This window comes from Rhamphochromis sp. 'chilingali' (genome assembly GCF_963969265.1).
Source record: "Rhamphochromis sp. 'chilingali' genome assembly, chromosome: 10".
Taxonomy (NCBI): Eukaryota; Metazoa; Chordata; class Actinopteri; order Cichliformes; family Cichlidae; genus Rhamphochromis; species Rhamphochromis sp. 'chilingali'.
This window is the reverse complement of record NC_137937.1, coordinates 21,279,807-21,293,734: the sequence shown is the minus strand read 5'-3', so window position 1 is coordinate 21,293,734 and position 13,928 is coordinate 21,279,807. Positions and strand designations below refer to the sequence as shown.

General features: G+C 38.9%; 1 protein-coding gene across 1 annotated transcript; it reads left to right on the top strand.

The window, feature by feature from the left end:
- Positions 1-4,399: 4,399 nt before the first annotated feature.
- Positions 4,400-13,481, top strand: LOC308404965 (eosinophil peroxidase-like; the record flags this gene model as incomplete). Its single annotated transcript, XM_080895296.1, has 15 exons — positions 4,400-4,466; positions 4,732-4,816; positions 4,949-5,121; positions 5,220-5,352; positions 5,497-5,626; positions 5,738-5,944; positions 6,034-6,397; positions 6,492-6,652; positions 6,737-6,995; positions 7,073-7,114; positions 11,000-11,128; positions 11,642-11,879; positions 11,983-12,182; positions 12,344-12,379; positions 12,510-13,481. 15 exons carry the CDS (start codon positions 4,400-4,402, stop codon positions 12,926-12,928), a joined length of 2,643 nt encoding a protein of 880 aa, XP_080751422.1. The 3' UTR covers positions 12,929-13,481.
- Between the last annotated feature and the right edge of the window lie 447 nt (positions 13,482-13,928).

The following is a 13,928-nucleotide window of genomic DNA, read 5'->3' as shown; positions in this document are numbered from 1 at the left end:
TCATGAGTGGAGAGAAATGGTAATTTCACAAGTTAACCTAACTGGCACATTTTTGGACTGAGGGAAGCTGCACCTGAAGAGAACCCAAGCAAGTCATGGGTGGGTGGGTTGGGGGCCGACACAAACTCCACACAGAAAGGCACCAGACTAAATTTGATAACTAGATAACCCTAATCCCAGGACCTTCTACTGTGAAGCAATGGTGTTACCACACTTCCACCATGCAGTGTTGGGGTCAGATGCGTAGAGCAAGCTGTTCCAGAGTTTACTTGTAGCTACAGCAAAGTTCTTTTTGTTTTAATCTGCTTCTGTATACAACCACAAGCATCTGGTCAGCTGACCTCAATGATTTTTTGAAAGCAAAAAGTTAAACGGAAAGGTAACAACTTCAAGCCAGTACAAATAAACCAGGAGGGGTAAAATGTGGTCCTGCTTGCATGTGTGGTTCAAGATACCAGCTTCAACATTTTGCAGCTATCCGAGACAGCCTAATGGTCAAATAAAAGCTGTCAAAAATAAAAAGCCTGGATGAAATTAAGGCATGGATCACTTTCTCAAAACAGCACCTGAGGATGACTAAAAGGGAAACATATCTGCTAGCAAAGAGACTTCTGACAGCAGTCGAAAGTTCAACATGGATGGATTTGTTTTGTTTTTCATGTTTGCGTGAAAGCAGTTTGCAAAGAAGCACAGGTCAAAGCAGCTTTTTCCATTAATGTGTTACATTAATAATTGTACAATACTGCCTTGCCGTTTTTGCTAATATTATTTGTCGAATATGTATGTCAAATATATAAAAAGGGATTTTTTGTGACATAAAAGTGACACAAAAAGTGACAATGATCTTTGGGAAACAAGTCATTTCTCTGCTTTCGACATAATTCTTTCGTAAATCATATTTTCTACATCCTGTTTATGAATCAAGAGAAACTTTCTTTAAACAAATTGTGAAAAGTTTTAATCGCCCGTGTTCATGCTTTGCTGTCGCCAGTGAATATTTGGACAGGTAAATTGTTGAGCAAATAAAATCAAGCAAGGCTACTGCGCACCGCACCCCAACAGCAAGGATGCAGCTATGGGTTTAAAATGAGAGCTCGGCTTGACCTTTAAAGTGCCAGCAGGGAGACTTAGTTTAAAACGATTATTAAATTCTTTACTTTATCAGGCTGTTTATCTTAATCTGTCTTAATAACCACTGGAACCAAGGCAGAACATTCGTTTTGCTTTATTTAACCATAAGTATGAAATTACTTAAGTATGAAAGTACTTAAATAAAAATGTAACCCACGTAGTTATTAAATTGTAGTTAAACAGACATATTGCTGTTTAAGACTAGGAGTTATTATTAGCCTATTAGATTTTAATCCCGTTTCACTCTCACGTCGTTGTCCAGGTAAACTGGAAAGTTTTAATTGCGAATGAAGTTGATGAATGGCGACATCTTCCTTCCCCGAGACTGAACAATAGGAGATGGCCTTACCTTGATTAATTACAGGCATTGTTCCGAGCTGACTCAATGACACGATCTACCTGTCTGAGATGTAACCTCACCTGCAGGCAGTGGAGGAATTTCAGTACGCTAAGATTAGCACAGATTCTCAAAGATGGGCGGCTTTTTTCTTTTTCTTTTTCTTTTCTTTTCTTTTCTTTTCTTTTCTTTTCTTTTCTTTTCTTTTCTTTTCTTTTCTTTAAGATCCTGGTCGCCCAACGGGTCGCCACATAGACAGGCGCATATTCATTTTCGAAAATTATATACTTTCCTCTATTTACAATCGCCAATTTAACTTGATAATACATGAGTTTTGCAGAAATTGTGCATCTTACTTTAGCTTATTTGGTTGCGTGGCCACGAGAAAAGTTAGTAGGCCGATGTGTAGCAACATCAATGTACATGATGGTTTTTATTCACCGTGCACGTGTTGGACAATTACAGAATGAACATAAAAACACACAAAGGCAAATTTTGCAACATGACACAATTTTCTTTTTGTTGGACATTGACTAGTAGGATAAACAATACGAATGTAAATGGAAATAAGAATATCCAATATCCTTTTAACACTAGGAAGGCCCAGAGCCCAGCCATTTGGCTTTTCTACCTTTAAAACCCGGAGAGCAGCCAAATGGCTGGTAGGCTTTTAGCTAAGCTTTAGCTTCAGGCAAGTGGAAGCTAAATTGGCTAGTCATTCATATGTAAATTGGGTTGTTACCTGGGAATTCTGGAGGGAGGGGAGTGGGGGTGTGTGGATGAGGGGGTGGGGGAGCTGCTAAAAGCGGTGAGCTTCCTTTTGTTTCATCTTGATGCATTCTCAATCATCCAGGGAAACAAATCTCCAAAAGTCACCAACTTGGAGTGTTTCAGTTTGCCATCTTAGGGAGAAATCAACACACATGGGTGTATGTCCTTTGTTGCTGAGATTTATTGATAAAAACAGTACAAAAAATCAACCATTTGTACACATTTTTACAAATAATTATAAAAAGTGAGTGAGTACATTTCAACATTTTCAGCAATCACTCACAATCCTGGCACTGCCATGGTATCTGTAGTCTGCATTTACCTTGGCTTGGCTTCCTGATCAATTGTCCACTACCAAAAGGAAGCCAAGCCCTGCCACCCTTTACAACAAAACAAGGTGTGATCACATTGATGCCACAATGGACGACTGATCAATGCTCCACTACCAAAAGGAAGCCAAGCCCTGCCACCCTTTACAACAAAACAAGGTGTGATCACATTGATGCCACAATGGACGACTGATCAATGCTCCACTACCAAAAGGAAGCCAAGCCCTGCCACCCTTTACAACAAAACAAGGTGTGATCACAGGGCTTGGCTTCCTTTTGGTAGTGGACAATTGATCAGGAAGCCAAGCCAAGGTAAATGCAGACTACAGATACCATGGCAGTGCCAGGATTGTGAGTGATTGCTGAAAATGTTGAAATGTACTCACTCACTTTTTATAATTATTTGTAAAAATGTGTACAAATGGTTGATTTTTTGTACTATTTTTATCAATAAATCTCAGCAACAAAGGACATACACCCATGTGTGTTGATTTCTCCCTAAGATGGCAAACTGAAACACTCCAAGTTGGTGACTTTTGGAGATTTGTTTCCCTGGATGATTGAGAATGCATCAAGATGAAACAAAAGGAAGCTCACCGCTTTTAGCAGCTCCCCCACCCCCTCATCCACACACCCCCACTCCCCTCCCTCCAGAATTCCCAGGTAACAACCCAATTTACATATGAATGACTAGCCAATTTAGCTTCCACTTGCCTGAAGCTAAAGCTTAGCTAAAAGCCTACCAGCCATTTGGCTGGTGGCGGGTTTTAAAGGTAGAAAGGTAGAAGCCTGGGCCTTCCTAGTGTTAAATTCGCAAAGTAACTTAACGTATATACGGTCACTGCTTGTGTTGACTGGGAAATGTTTTAGTTTATTGCAATTCTTAGTATGCAGGAAGTTGTTTTCTTAGTTCATTGTTTGTGCGCATTGTCATTAAATCTGGAGAATGTTTGTCTGGCATCGCTTATTGCTTATCTGACACCATCGTTTGACGAGCATTGTGCAAAAAATTATCGTTGACTGAAATAAAATAAAAAGCAGACAAAATGGTTTCAAGTTTATACTTTACCTAAAGCAACATTTGGATGCTACGTGTTACACAACAGAAATCGTGCATTTTGTGCAGCGGTATGCAAATGTGATCAGCTTTTTTGGTTTGGTAAAAACAACCTGACCCAAGTGTAAGGACCGATGTGAGAGAATAAATGGTGTACACTACAATCTGTGTATCCATGATAATACAACACTTATGGTGAAATGTTGTGTTCTCTCAAAAATTATTTAATGGAGACACAAACAAATGTATGAATTAAAAAAGTAAAGACACTTATTTGTGAGATTTTTCTCCCTCGTTTTAATCAAAACGCTTTAAATTTTTGGTATTATTTTGAAAATGTTGTTCTTATTCTTTAATACCATGACTAAACAAAGGAGGAAGACCCGCCTGTAAAGGTGACGGGCAGGAAGTAAGAACGAGAAAATTCCGAGCAAAATTCCTGCCTGCAGATGTTGCATGGGATGACGTACTTGTCCACTGGCCCTATAAAACACCTGAGCAGCGCAGACTTCTGACAGCTGCTGGTGGATGCCACAGGACATCAGAATACAGAAGGTATATGTCTTGTACACACACACACACACACACACACACACACACACACACACACACACACACACACACACGTAACAATAGCAAAAAGGTTACATGCCTGAAGAAGAACCAGTTTTATATATATATATATATATATATATATATATATATATATATATATATATATATATATATATATATATATATAATTTACATTTTATTTTACTTTTTTCCTCAGAGATGAATCGGTTTCTCTGCCTTCTGGCTGTGGGCCTGTACCTGTGCTTGCAATGCCAGATCAATGAAGGTGAGTACTAACTCTGTCTTCTGACAGCAGCATATAACGTTTGATGCATTCCTCACTCAAGTGAAATGATCACATGGTTCTACCATTTGCTTTAGATATTTTCGAATTAATTTATGAGATGACAAAGAAATGTAAAAGTTTCATGCTTCTTCTTCTCTTCTGCATTTATATCTGTGTGTAACAAACATTTTCATGCAATAAGCAAAGTATCTTGCAGTCAGTGAAGCAAGGAGTGAATAAAAGCAAACATTTTCTCTTTTATCAGCACATTTGAGTCAGAGCTTCATTGAAAACACTGTGATGGCAGCAAAGGCAAAGGTGGATGCAGCCTATCGTTATTCAAGGCAACAGTGAGTCTCCAGACCTCTTAAACTACAGCTAAATCTTCAGACCCTGAACCAATGGGCACAGCAAAAATCAAAGTATTTTTCAAGGTATCCTACTTGAAACTTTAACAAATATGAATTCCTCACACATCACAGGAGCTTGGATCGCGTGAGAAGAAACGCACATTACGCTGATGTTGTGCGGCTAATGAAGCAGCCCAGAGGAGCATCCCGCATTGCTGTGCGCTCTGCTGATTACCTGGCTAATTCTTTGCAAATGATCACCGAAAGTCTTGAAAAGCGTCACAAGCGCTCCATCAATGCCACAGGTGTGTATTTAAAAATGTTCATTTAAATTTCAATTGGTAAATTTTCCATTTTACTTAAATGTTGAAGTTAATTAATTTTCATCGTCTGTCTTATTCAGATTTGATCTCTAAGGAAAATCTACAGGCCCTCATTGAACTGACAGGCTGCTCTCCACGTCGCCGCATCCCTTCTTGTAGGACAACTCAAAACTTGCACACATATCGCACTGCAAGCGGTGTGTGCAACAACATGTGAGACAATCATTTATCATTTCCAGAATAATTATTTCCCATTTTGTCCTGACAGTGATGCCTATAATTTGGGACTTGGGTGAGGTCTTTTGTTGGATGTTGTTTATCTTTATACAATATAGTGTATCTGCTTCTCTCATGTAGGAAAAACACCCGCTGGGGAGCCTCCAACACACCTTTTCTCCGCTTTCTCCCTGCTGAGTATGAGGATGGCACTTCTACACCTAAAGGCTGGACCCGTGATCAAGAAGTGAACAATCACATTCTTCCCCTGGTAAGACACTTTAGAATTTCATCTTTACTGGGCACACTCCAAAATGCTCTAAAGAAATATGTTCATGAAGCCTCTCTACACAGAATTCATTTTCTACACCCTCATACACAGGTGAGAGAAGTGTCCAACCGCATTTTGCCAACACCTACCGCTGACGTGCAGAGCGATCCACTCTACACTTTCCTGGTGACAATCTTTGCCCAGTTCACTGATCATGACCTGACCTTCACTCCTACTTCTCCTTCCATTGCTTCATTCAGTGACGGCATTGACTGTGGAAAGACTTGCACGCGCAGAGAGCCCTGCTTCCCCATTGATGTCAGTGCCACTGCATTACTCAGGGAAATACATATTTGCATTCAAATGCATGCAGAGTGAATGCTGAGTGTGTCTTGTCTTCCAAATAGATTCCTGAAAATGACCCCCGGTTCGGCAGTAATTCAGAGGATGAGTGCATTCCTTTCACCCGCTCAGCACCAGCTTGTGGCTCTGGAAACACTGGCTTCAACTTCGGTGCAAGCACAGTCCGCGAACAGATGAACACTCTCACGTCCTTCCTCGATGGAGGTGAAGTCTACGGCTCAGACGACGCCAAAGCTCACTCCCTCCGGGACCTCACCTCAGATAAGGGTCTTTTGAGGGTCAATGACATTTTTAATGATACCGGCCGTGAGTTATTACCCTTCAGCTCTATGAGTATCAACATGTGTGCCACTCGAGCTCGCATTACGAATAACTCAAATGCGGAGGAGGTGCCTTGCTTTTTCGCTGGTGAGTACCATCAAATACACTGACTTTCAAATATCTCAAGTGCACACAGCCAACAAGACTTGTTTTTTCCGCTCTAATATCATGTAATTTTAAGGTGACGATCGCGCCACTGAGAACAACGCACTGGCCGCTCTGCACACTGTCATGTTACGTGAACACAACCGACTCGCACGTGCTCTGGCCTGTCTCAATCCACAGTGGGATGGAGAGAGACTCTATCAGGAGGCTCGCAAGATTGTGGGCGCCTATCTCCAGGTTAGTGAGGAGCTAGACTTCCTGAAGTATTTTAATTACACTCATTATTCAATTACACTGCTGAGTTTCTCTTTGGTCTTTTAGGTGATGACATTCAGAGACTTCTTACATCACATTGTTGGTCCAGACGTCATTGCAGAGCTGCTGTCCACCTACCCTGGCTACGATGAAGACGTGAATCCCGGGATCGCCAATGTATTTGGCGTAGCTGCCTTCCGTTTTGCTCACCTGATGATTCAGCCAATCATTTCCCGTCTTGATGAGCAGTACGAGCAGCACCCTGAATACCCCAGCGATCTGCTGCACAGAGACTTCTTCACACCATGGAGAATGATCTTTCAAGGTAGAGACGAAATCTTTAACTTTTTAGTTCTATCGTCGAGGATTTTCAAAACTGAAATGATTTTGTGTGTTTCTCAGGTGGTGTGGACCCTGTCATGAGAGGGCTAGTGGGTCGCCCACACTGAAAAAAAGGGACTGGCCATCTCTTGGATTTATGTAAGCATCTTGCATGTATTTAACACAATTACCTCATGTTTTAAAGATAAATGTAACTATATAGTGTAAAAACTACATGATATGCAGAAAGGGTGTATTAAATTGTTCATATCATGTTCAGGTGAAGTAAGTCAATAAGATAGCAACGTTAAATCTCGTGAAACCACGCGTGATTTCATCTCGCGGGCTTTGGATCGTGGTTCAAAAAAGGCATCCATCTCAGTCAAGTCGAGCAGCCAACTCTACGTTTTTGGTATGTCTTGATTTTTTGAATTAATATTTACCATATTTCAGCCAAATGTAGTTAAACGTCTAGAGTGTCGCCATGTAACATGCTAAAAAAGAGCCATTAGCTTATTTGCTGTTTTATCTGTTGTCAAAGAATTGGCGCTTTTTCATTTGAATTTGTCTTTGGCACAAGAGCCGTAATATCACATTAAACCTAATTATGAGGCACTCATAACATAATTTGGTTTTCTGTGTGAATAGATTTGCCAACTGACTCTTCAGTTACATTGTGTATTTACTGCACCGTGGTGTTAGTGAGATTTTGGACATTGAACAGCTTTAGCTAATATCATTAGCGGCATTATGCTAGCTTACATCCCTACCCCTCCTGCCCTCACCTGCTGTCCTTTTCTTTTTGTTTTTTTTGCTGCACATTGAGAGACCACATCTATTCTGCATTTCACCAGGAGTCAGCTGATGGATTGTGGGTTCAAGGTGTTATGGTAAGAAAGTATATTCTATTTTCGCTTAAGGTTTCTGTAACTTAATTATAATAGGTTTTGTATAATTATTAGGTGCATGCATACACAAATAGACCACCCTATTAAAACAACTGAGAAATCCAAAATCTGCCATAGGTTTAACTTATACCTGTATGTATTGTCAGAAAGGTGATTACTGGACTCACATTAATGCACACTTGAACTAAAATGAGGTTGTAACTTGTGGGTTCTTGGGTTGCAAATCAGAAACAAACATCTTTGGATTTTTTTAATCCCATAAGATCTGGAAACACAGTTTTTATTCAACAAAACATTACTGATTAACCAAGCACAGTGCCTGCTGTTATTTCAAAATTTCAAAATGTTATTTCAGATAAAATGCAGCATTCCAGTGCATCCCAACCATGCCTTTACAGTCAAGGTTTCTGACGGAGCTGAGTTTCTCTCTGACAGTCTGCTGAAAGTGTTTGCAAAGTGATCGGGGGAACAGTGCACAAAGCTAAAGGATGTAGCTGCCATGATGACAGTAAGAACTTTAAAATTCTTTAACTACAAAGTGTATATGTATTGCATTAGGTCAGTAAAAGATTTTTATGCTGCATCCATTGAAACAGTCAACTATTACCTGTGAGTACTGATTCCACTGAAAGGATGCCATTCTTTTTTGTCATGCATTTACTGGCCCACTGAGAAAAAATTATCTTTTTTTAAAAATATATGTTCTGGAAACTATATATCCATAAAGTTGATGTCAAACAGGAATTTTTGATATTGCTTTGTAGATGCTGGTGTTGCATGTTGACTGGTTTAAAAAGTCAAGTTTTTGTCTGGGATCATTTTCTTCTGTGCTACTGAAAAGTTCACAAATCTCTGTTTTCTTTGTTATAATACTTTAGGATGACATTAATGCTCAAAGGGAGTCTCATCAAAGTGCTCCGCATCTGTGTGAAAGACAATTGCAACATCTTGGTGCAGGAGTTCATGGTGAGTGTTTTATGAGTAGATTGTGGCTTTGCAACATTTAAAAATGCATTTAGTTATCCACTTGATCCTCATTGGACTGGTTAGGACCAGTAGTCCTCTTTAATAATTTGAAGTTCACATGAGGCCTAGTAGTGAACTCGGCCGCCGGCCCTTGAGGCCCCACCCCTACCCCTGTATTAGGGGTCACATCAGTGTGAAAAAACTTTAAATTTGTCATTCTAGTGAACAAAGAAAAATCCCCCCAATATTTACATTAGCTTTTGTTTGGAAAAGAAAAAAAAAAAGACCAACTGACCAACAGCTAACCAAATTGTGGGGCTGAAAGTCTAAATTCTAACATCTTCTGAGTGACATAACCTGGATTTCTGATGGGCCGGTGTCTTTCTAACAAAAACTAATGTAAAGCATTTGAAATTATTATGTTTTTCACTCTCTCTTAGAAACTCTGTTAGACCATGAATGGCAGCATGGCAGGCAACTCTTTGGCTATAGCTATTTACTATGGTTTAAATTACTCTAACATTAGAACTGGTAGATTCAAAAGAGATGAGTTTAAAAGGGAATCTTAAAAAAATGTTTTGTGTTTAACCAGGACTTGACTGAGGCCACTGCACAGATTGAGAAAACCACAATGAACATCTGTCTCCAGAGATGCGCCAGGCAATGACTTTTCTGATGTTGGCATCATCATCGAGGGTATAGTAGTTCTTCAAGATCTGGATAACGTGACCTTTGCAGTAGCCATGCTGTTTGGACCTTTTTTATTCCTTCAATATGAGTTACCCATCACAGCTCTGCTACACTTTTGAGGTGATTCAATGGGTGGTAATGGAGTTGGATGCAACTCAGCTCTCAAGAAAAGCTCACAACTAAGACAAAACTGCTCCTGCAAGGAAAGCTCACTGTTATGCATGCAAGCTGATCAGCTCTAGGTGAGAGGACATTTAAATCTCACACTTGTTCTGCTGCATTTTTGAAGCTCAATTCCAGGAGCAGATCGCAGGGTTCATTTTTATATACTCTGCAACTGCCATGAGGACAAGCTGTTTTTGTTGTTGTTGTTTGTTTTTCCTTTTGCTCTGTGCAAGTTCTCTGTTTGTCTGTTTGGCAGCATTTTTCAATTTCTGTTTGTATTTTTTCTTTTTTTTTACTAGTGAAGAGATGTAGCGTGAACAGTTATACAGTCTAAATATCCCATATGGGTCGTGTGAAATGGTATTTTCAGTTTCATTCAGTTGAAGTAAAGAACGTTGAATATTTCTAAGTATGCTGTTTTGAACCAAGATGTCACAGTATGATCAGTGCTGTAATTTTTGACAGTCACTGTATCAATGTTATTTTTGCGTCTCTTGAATAAAGTTTTTGACCTGCAAGTGCTAATTTCTTTAGTTATTGGGGTAAAATGGGTAATGTTAATAGGAAGGTGTTTGCCAATTCAGTAACCTAATTTAATGTTAATGGAAACTAACATTTCCTCAAATTGTTTAGTTATAATTGTTGTTTAACTGAATCTTGACGTCAGAGGCCTTAAATAGAATGTTTTGTATTGTCCTGTAACATTTTTCAAAAGAAACAGTCTAATTTCTTTGCTGTGATTGATTCCAGAGAACACGGAAGAACTGACATTATTTAACTGTTGATTTATATAGATTCAGTGGAGGAGTAATGTCAGTTTAATTCTTTACCTACTGTCAATGCAGTGAAATTAGACATTTTGTTTTTAAAGGTTACTGGTGGATGCCAGCAACCATCTTGGAAGAGAACAATACAATCTGTTATAAGGCCTCCATTTGAAAATTGTGTATTTGATACTAGAATATAATAGCAAAATGTAATTTGAAGATAACATGTAGTATTTAAGTGACCAAGTAGTATTGGGTAAAAGTTATTGAATGGTGTTGGGATAAAGTGAAAAAATTGTGAAGGATTAAAATATTCCAAGAGCTCAAATTACTTCATCAAAACATGTTTAAGTCACATTTTATCAACACAAATTGCACAGGTTTATTGAACATGAATAAATTGTGTTAATTTAACTCAATTGTTTAAGTTGCTGCCAAAGCAAAACATCTGTGTGCAACAAATGTCCACCATTGAATTAAGTAAATCCAACAACATATTTTTTTCAGTGCAGCCAAACTGAACACTCAGCAGCACATGATGTCTGAGGAACTGACGGACAGGCTGTTTAAGTTCTCCTCTAGGGTGGCACTGGATCTGGGTTCACTGAACATGCAGAGAGGAAGAGACCACGGAGTCCCTGGTATTTGTTTAATCTTTATAAATATAAGTATATTCAATCTGACAAGAGAGAACTGCAGTCCTTAAATATAAACCATAAACCTACTTTTTTGATTCATTTGATTGAGTATGTTTGATAGAAATTACTTGCTACAATAATCTTTATTTTCTTTCTTTATGTTATTTTAAGGTATTTTTTTTACTTAGTTATTTAGCTAATTATATATTATTCATATTATTTGTACTTCTATTGTTAATGAAACTTTGCAATTTCATTTTTTTCTTTAAAAAATTCCTATCATTGCATGTCAGTAATCAGTGAAGGACTTTAAGCTACTCTACCTTGCATGGAAAGTACTATACAAACAGTCAAAGGAGCTTGCAAAGAAAAGCGTCTGGACTTCTTTAAGTTACAAACACATTTTGATAGATTTTTTTGACTGATTAATATAATTAAGTTTGCTTAATCATTCGAGGCCTCTGATGAACATGCATAGAAGATGAACTGTCCTAAACTGTGCTTAATCCTTTTCAGGCTACAACAAGTGGCGCAAGTTCTGTGGACTGTCGCAGCCACAAACTCTTGAGGACCTGGCTGCAGTGCTGAACAATACAGATCTGGCACAGAGGCTGCTGAATCTCTATGGCACCCCTGACAACATTGATGTGTGGCTTGGAGGAGTGTCAGAGCCATTTGTCCATGGAGGACGAGTGGGACCTCTGTTTGCCTGCTTGATCGCAACTCAGTTCCAAAAGATCCGTCAGGGAGACCGGTAAGCAGAAGGAAAACAAAGCGAACACTGTTGAGGCTCAGGGGGCTGTGTTAGCCTTACTGTTGGATTTGGTCTTTAAACTTTAAACGTTGTCCCATTTCAGACTTTGGTGGGAGAATGATGGAGTCTTCACTGAGGCTCAGAAACGGTCACTGAGGCAAACATCAATGGCTCGTATAATCTGCGACAATACCGGTATCACTGAAGTCCCTGAAAACCCCTTCCTGTTCCGGCCTCGAGGGAATGGCTACACCCAGTGCGAGAACATCCCTAAGTTCGACCTCAATCCATGGAAGGAGGGTGGTGAGTCCTTGATGTGAAATTAGACTCCAGACAGTCAGTGACATTGGATTATTTAGGAAATAATTATTTTTGCTTATCTTGCATGTCACTAATCAGTGAAGCACTTTAAGCTACTCTTAAAGGATTTTGGACATACTGATTTTTACCTTTTTTTTTTTAAGATTCAGATGAATCTTCAAGTTCAGAAGAAGATCCAGGTAAACCTCTCACTTATTGTTCTATATTATATTGTCCATGCATGTTCAAATTTATATTAAAGTATTACATGTAGCTTATATTCAAGTTTACAGGTTATTTCGTTATAATAGCACTTATGTTATTTTTCAGAAACAGAACCACCTTTTACCCCTAGCCCCCCTGAAAACCAACGGAACATTGCTTTCTCAATGCGACTTGGCAGCAACTCCCCCAACGCTGGCAATCCAATCATTTTCCGTGAAGTGATCTACAATGGACAGAACGGCTACAACACTCAGAATGGGATCTTTACATGTGAGACCCCGGGTGTTTATGAGTTTGAGTTCAGCCTTACGATTTTCCAGAGGTCTGCCAATGTGGATCTGGTGCGCAACGGGAACCGGATTCTTCACTCATTCACCACAAAGCATACCGGTTACCTGATGGCCAGTGGAAGCATTTATGTTCAGCTTGAGCGTGGTGACAGGGTCTGGCTGGTTGCTCGTAACAGTGCCAATGGCATCACTAGTAACAGCTACTTCAACGGGCATCTGCTATTTGAAGTGTAGGATGTTTACTAATAGACAGCATCCTCACAACAATGCCCAGTTTTTTTTGCATGTCTTTTGTTTAACTTGCACCTTTTAAAAGGCTGCCTTTAGGTTATGATAATTCTAACTAACTATTATAATCATTTTGTAGGTTACTAAGATTAAAGTGACCCCAATCTAAATCCCTTAACCTCCTTGACCTGGCGTCCACATATGGGGACATCACATTTCGGGTTGTCTAGACCACAACACTAAATTTTGCTCTTTCAAATGAGCCATATTGCTCAAACAGGCACCATTGTTGTTTCTCATTTTGATTTTGTACTGAGGAAAAATGCTGCTGTGTTCAGACACCAAATAAAGAGTTCAATTATGACACTACAAATCTCAAATAGCAAAGAGAAATTTAAAATGAAAGAGTTGGGGTATTAGGAGGTTAAAGATAAAACAACTGAAACATGCTGTGGTTAATATGTTGCACTCTTTAAATGTTTTAAAGATTTTCATTTAATGAAGAAATATGTACAATCCATTGATACCTGTGCTTGCAAAAAGGGATGAAGAAGTTTGTTGTGAAGATTCATTTTAATCGTGAATGATTTGTTCAATCTTGTCTTTTAAATTCCTGAAGATTTATTGTTTTTCATCCTTTTCCTAAATCACATAAGAGATATTTCAAAGATCATGCATTTATTCATAAACATTTATGACTTTCAGTTCCTAATAAATGAAAATTAAAATGAGCAACTAGATGTTTTCTTTTGATCCGTCCAACTCTGAAAGTCAGAGCTGAATGCTCCATGCAGACCAGGAGATGGCGTTGTCGTAGAGGCTTTTAAATTACAGGAAACTAGGCAGACGCGCAACCACGTGGATCAAATTCACTGACTTTACTAGAATGTTGTGATTATGCTGATTCTTGAGTTATTTTAACTCAATCTGTATGAAAATAGATGATTCTTTAAAAACATAACACTTAATTTCGTTTAATGTTTCCTTTAAACAGTTTGAAAGTTTG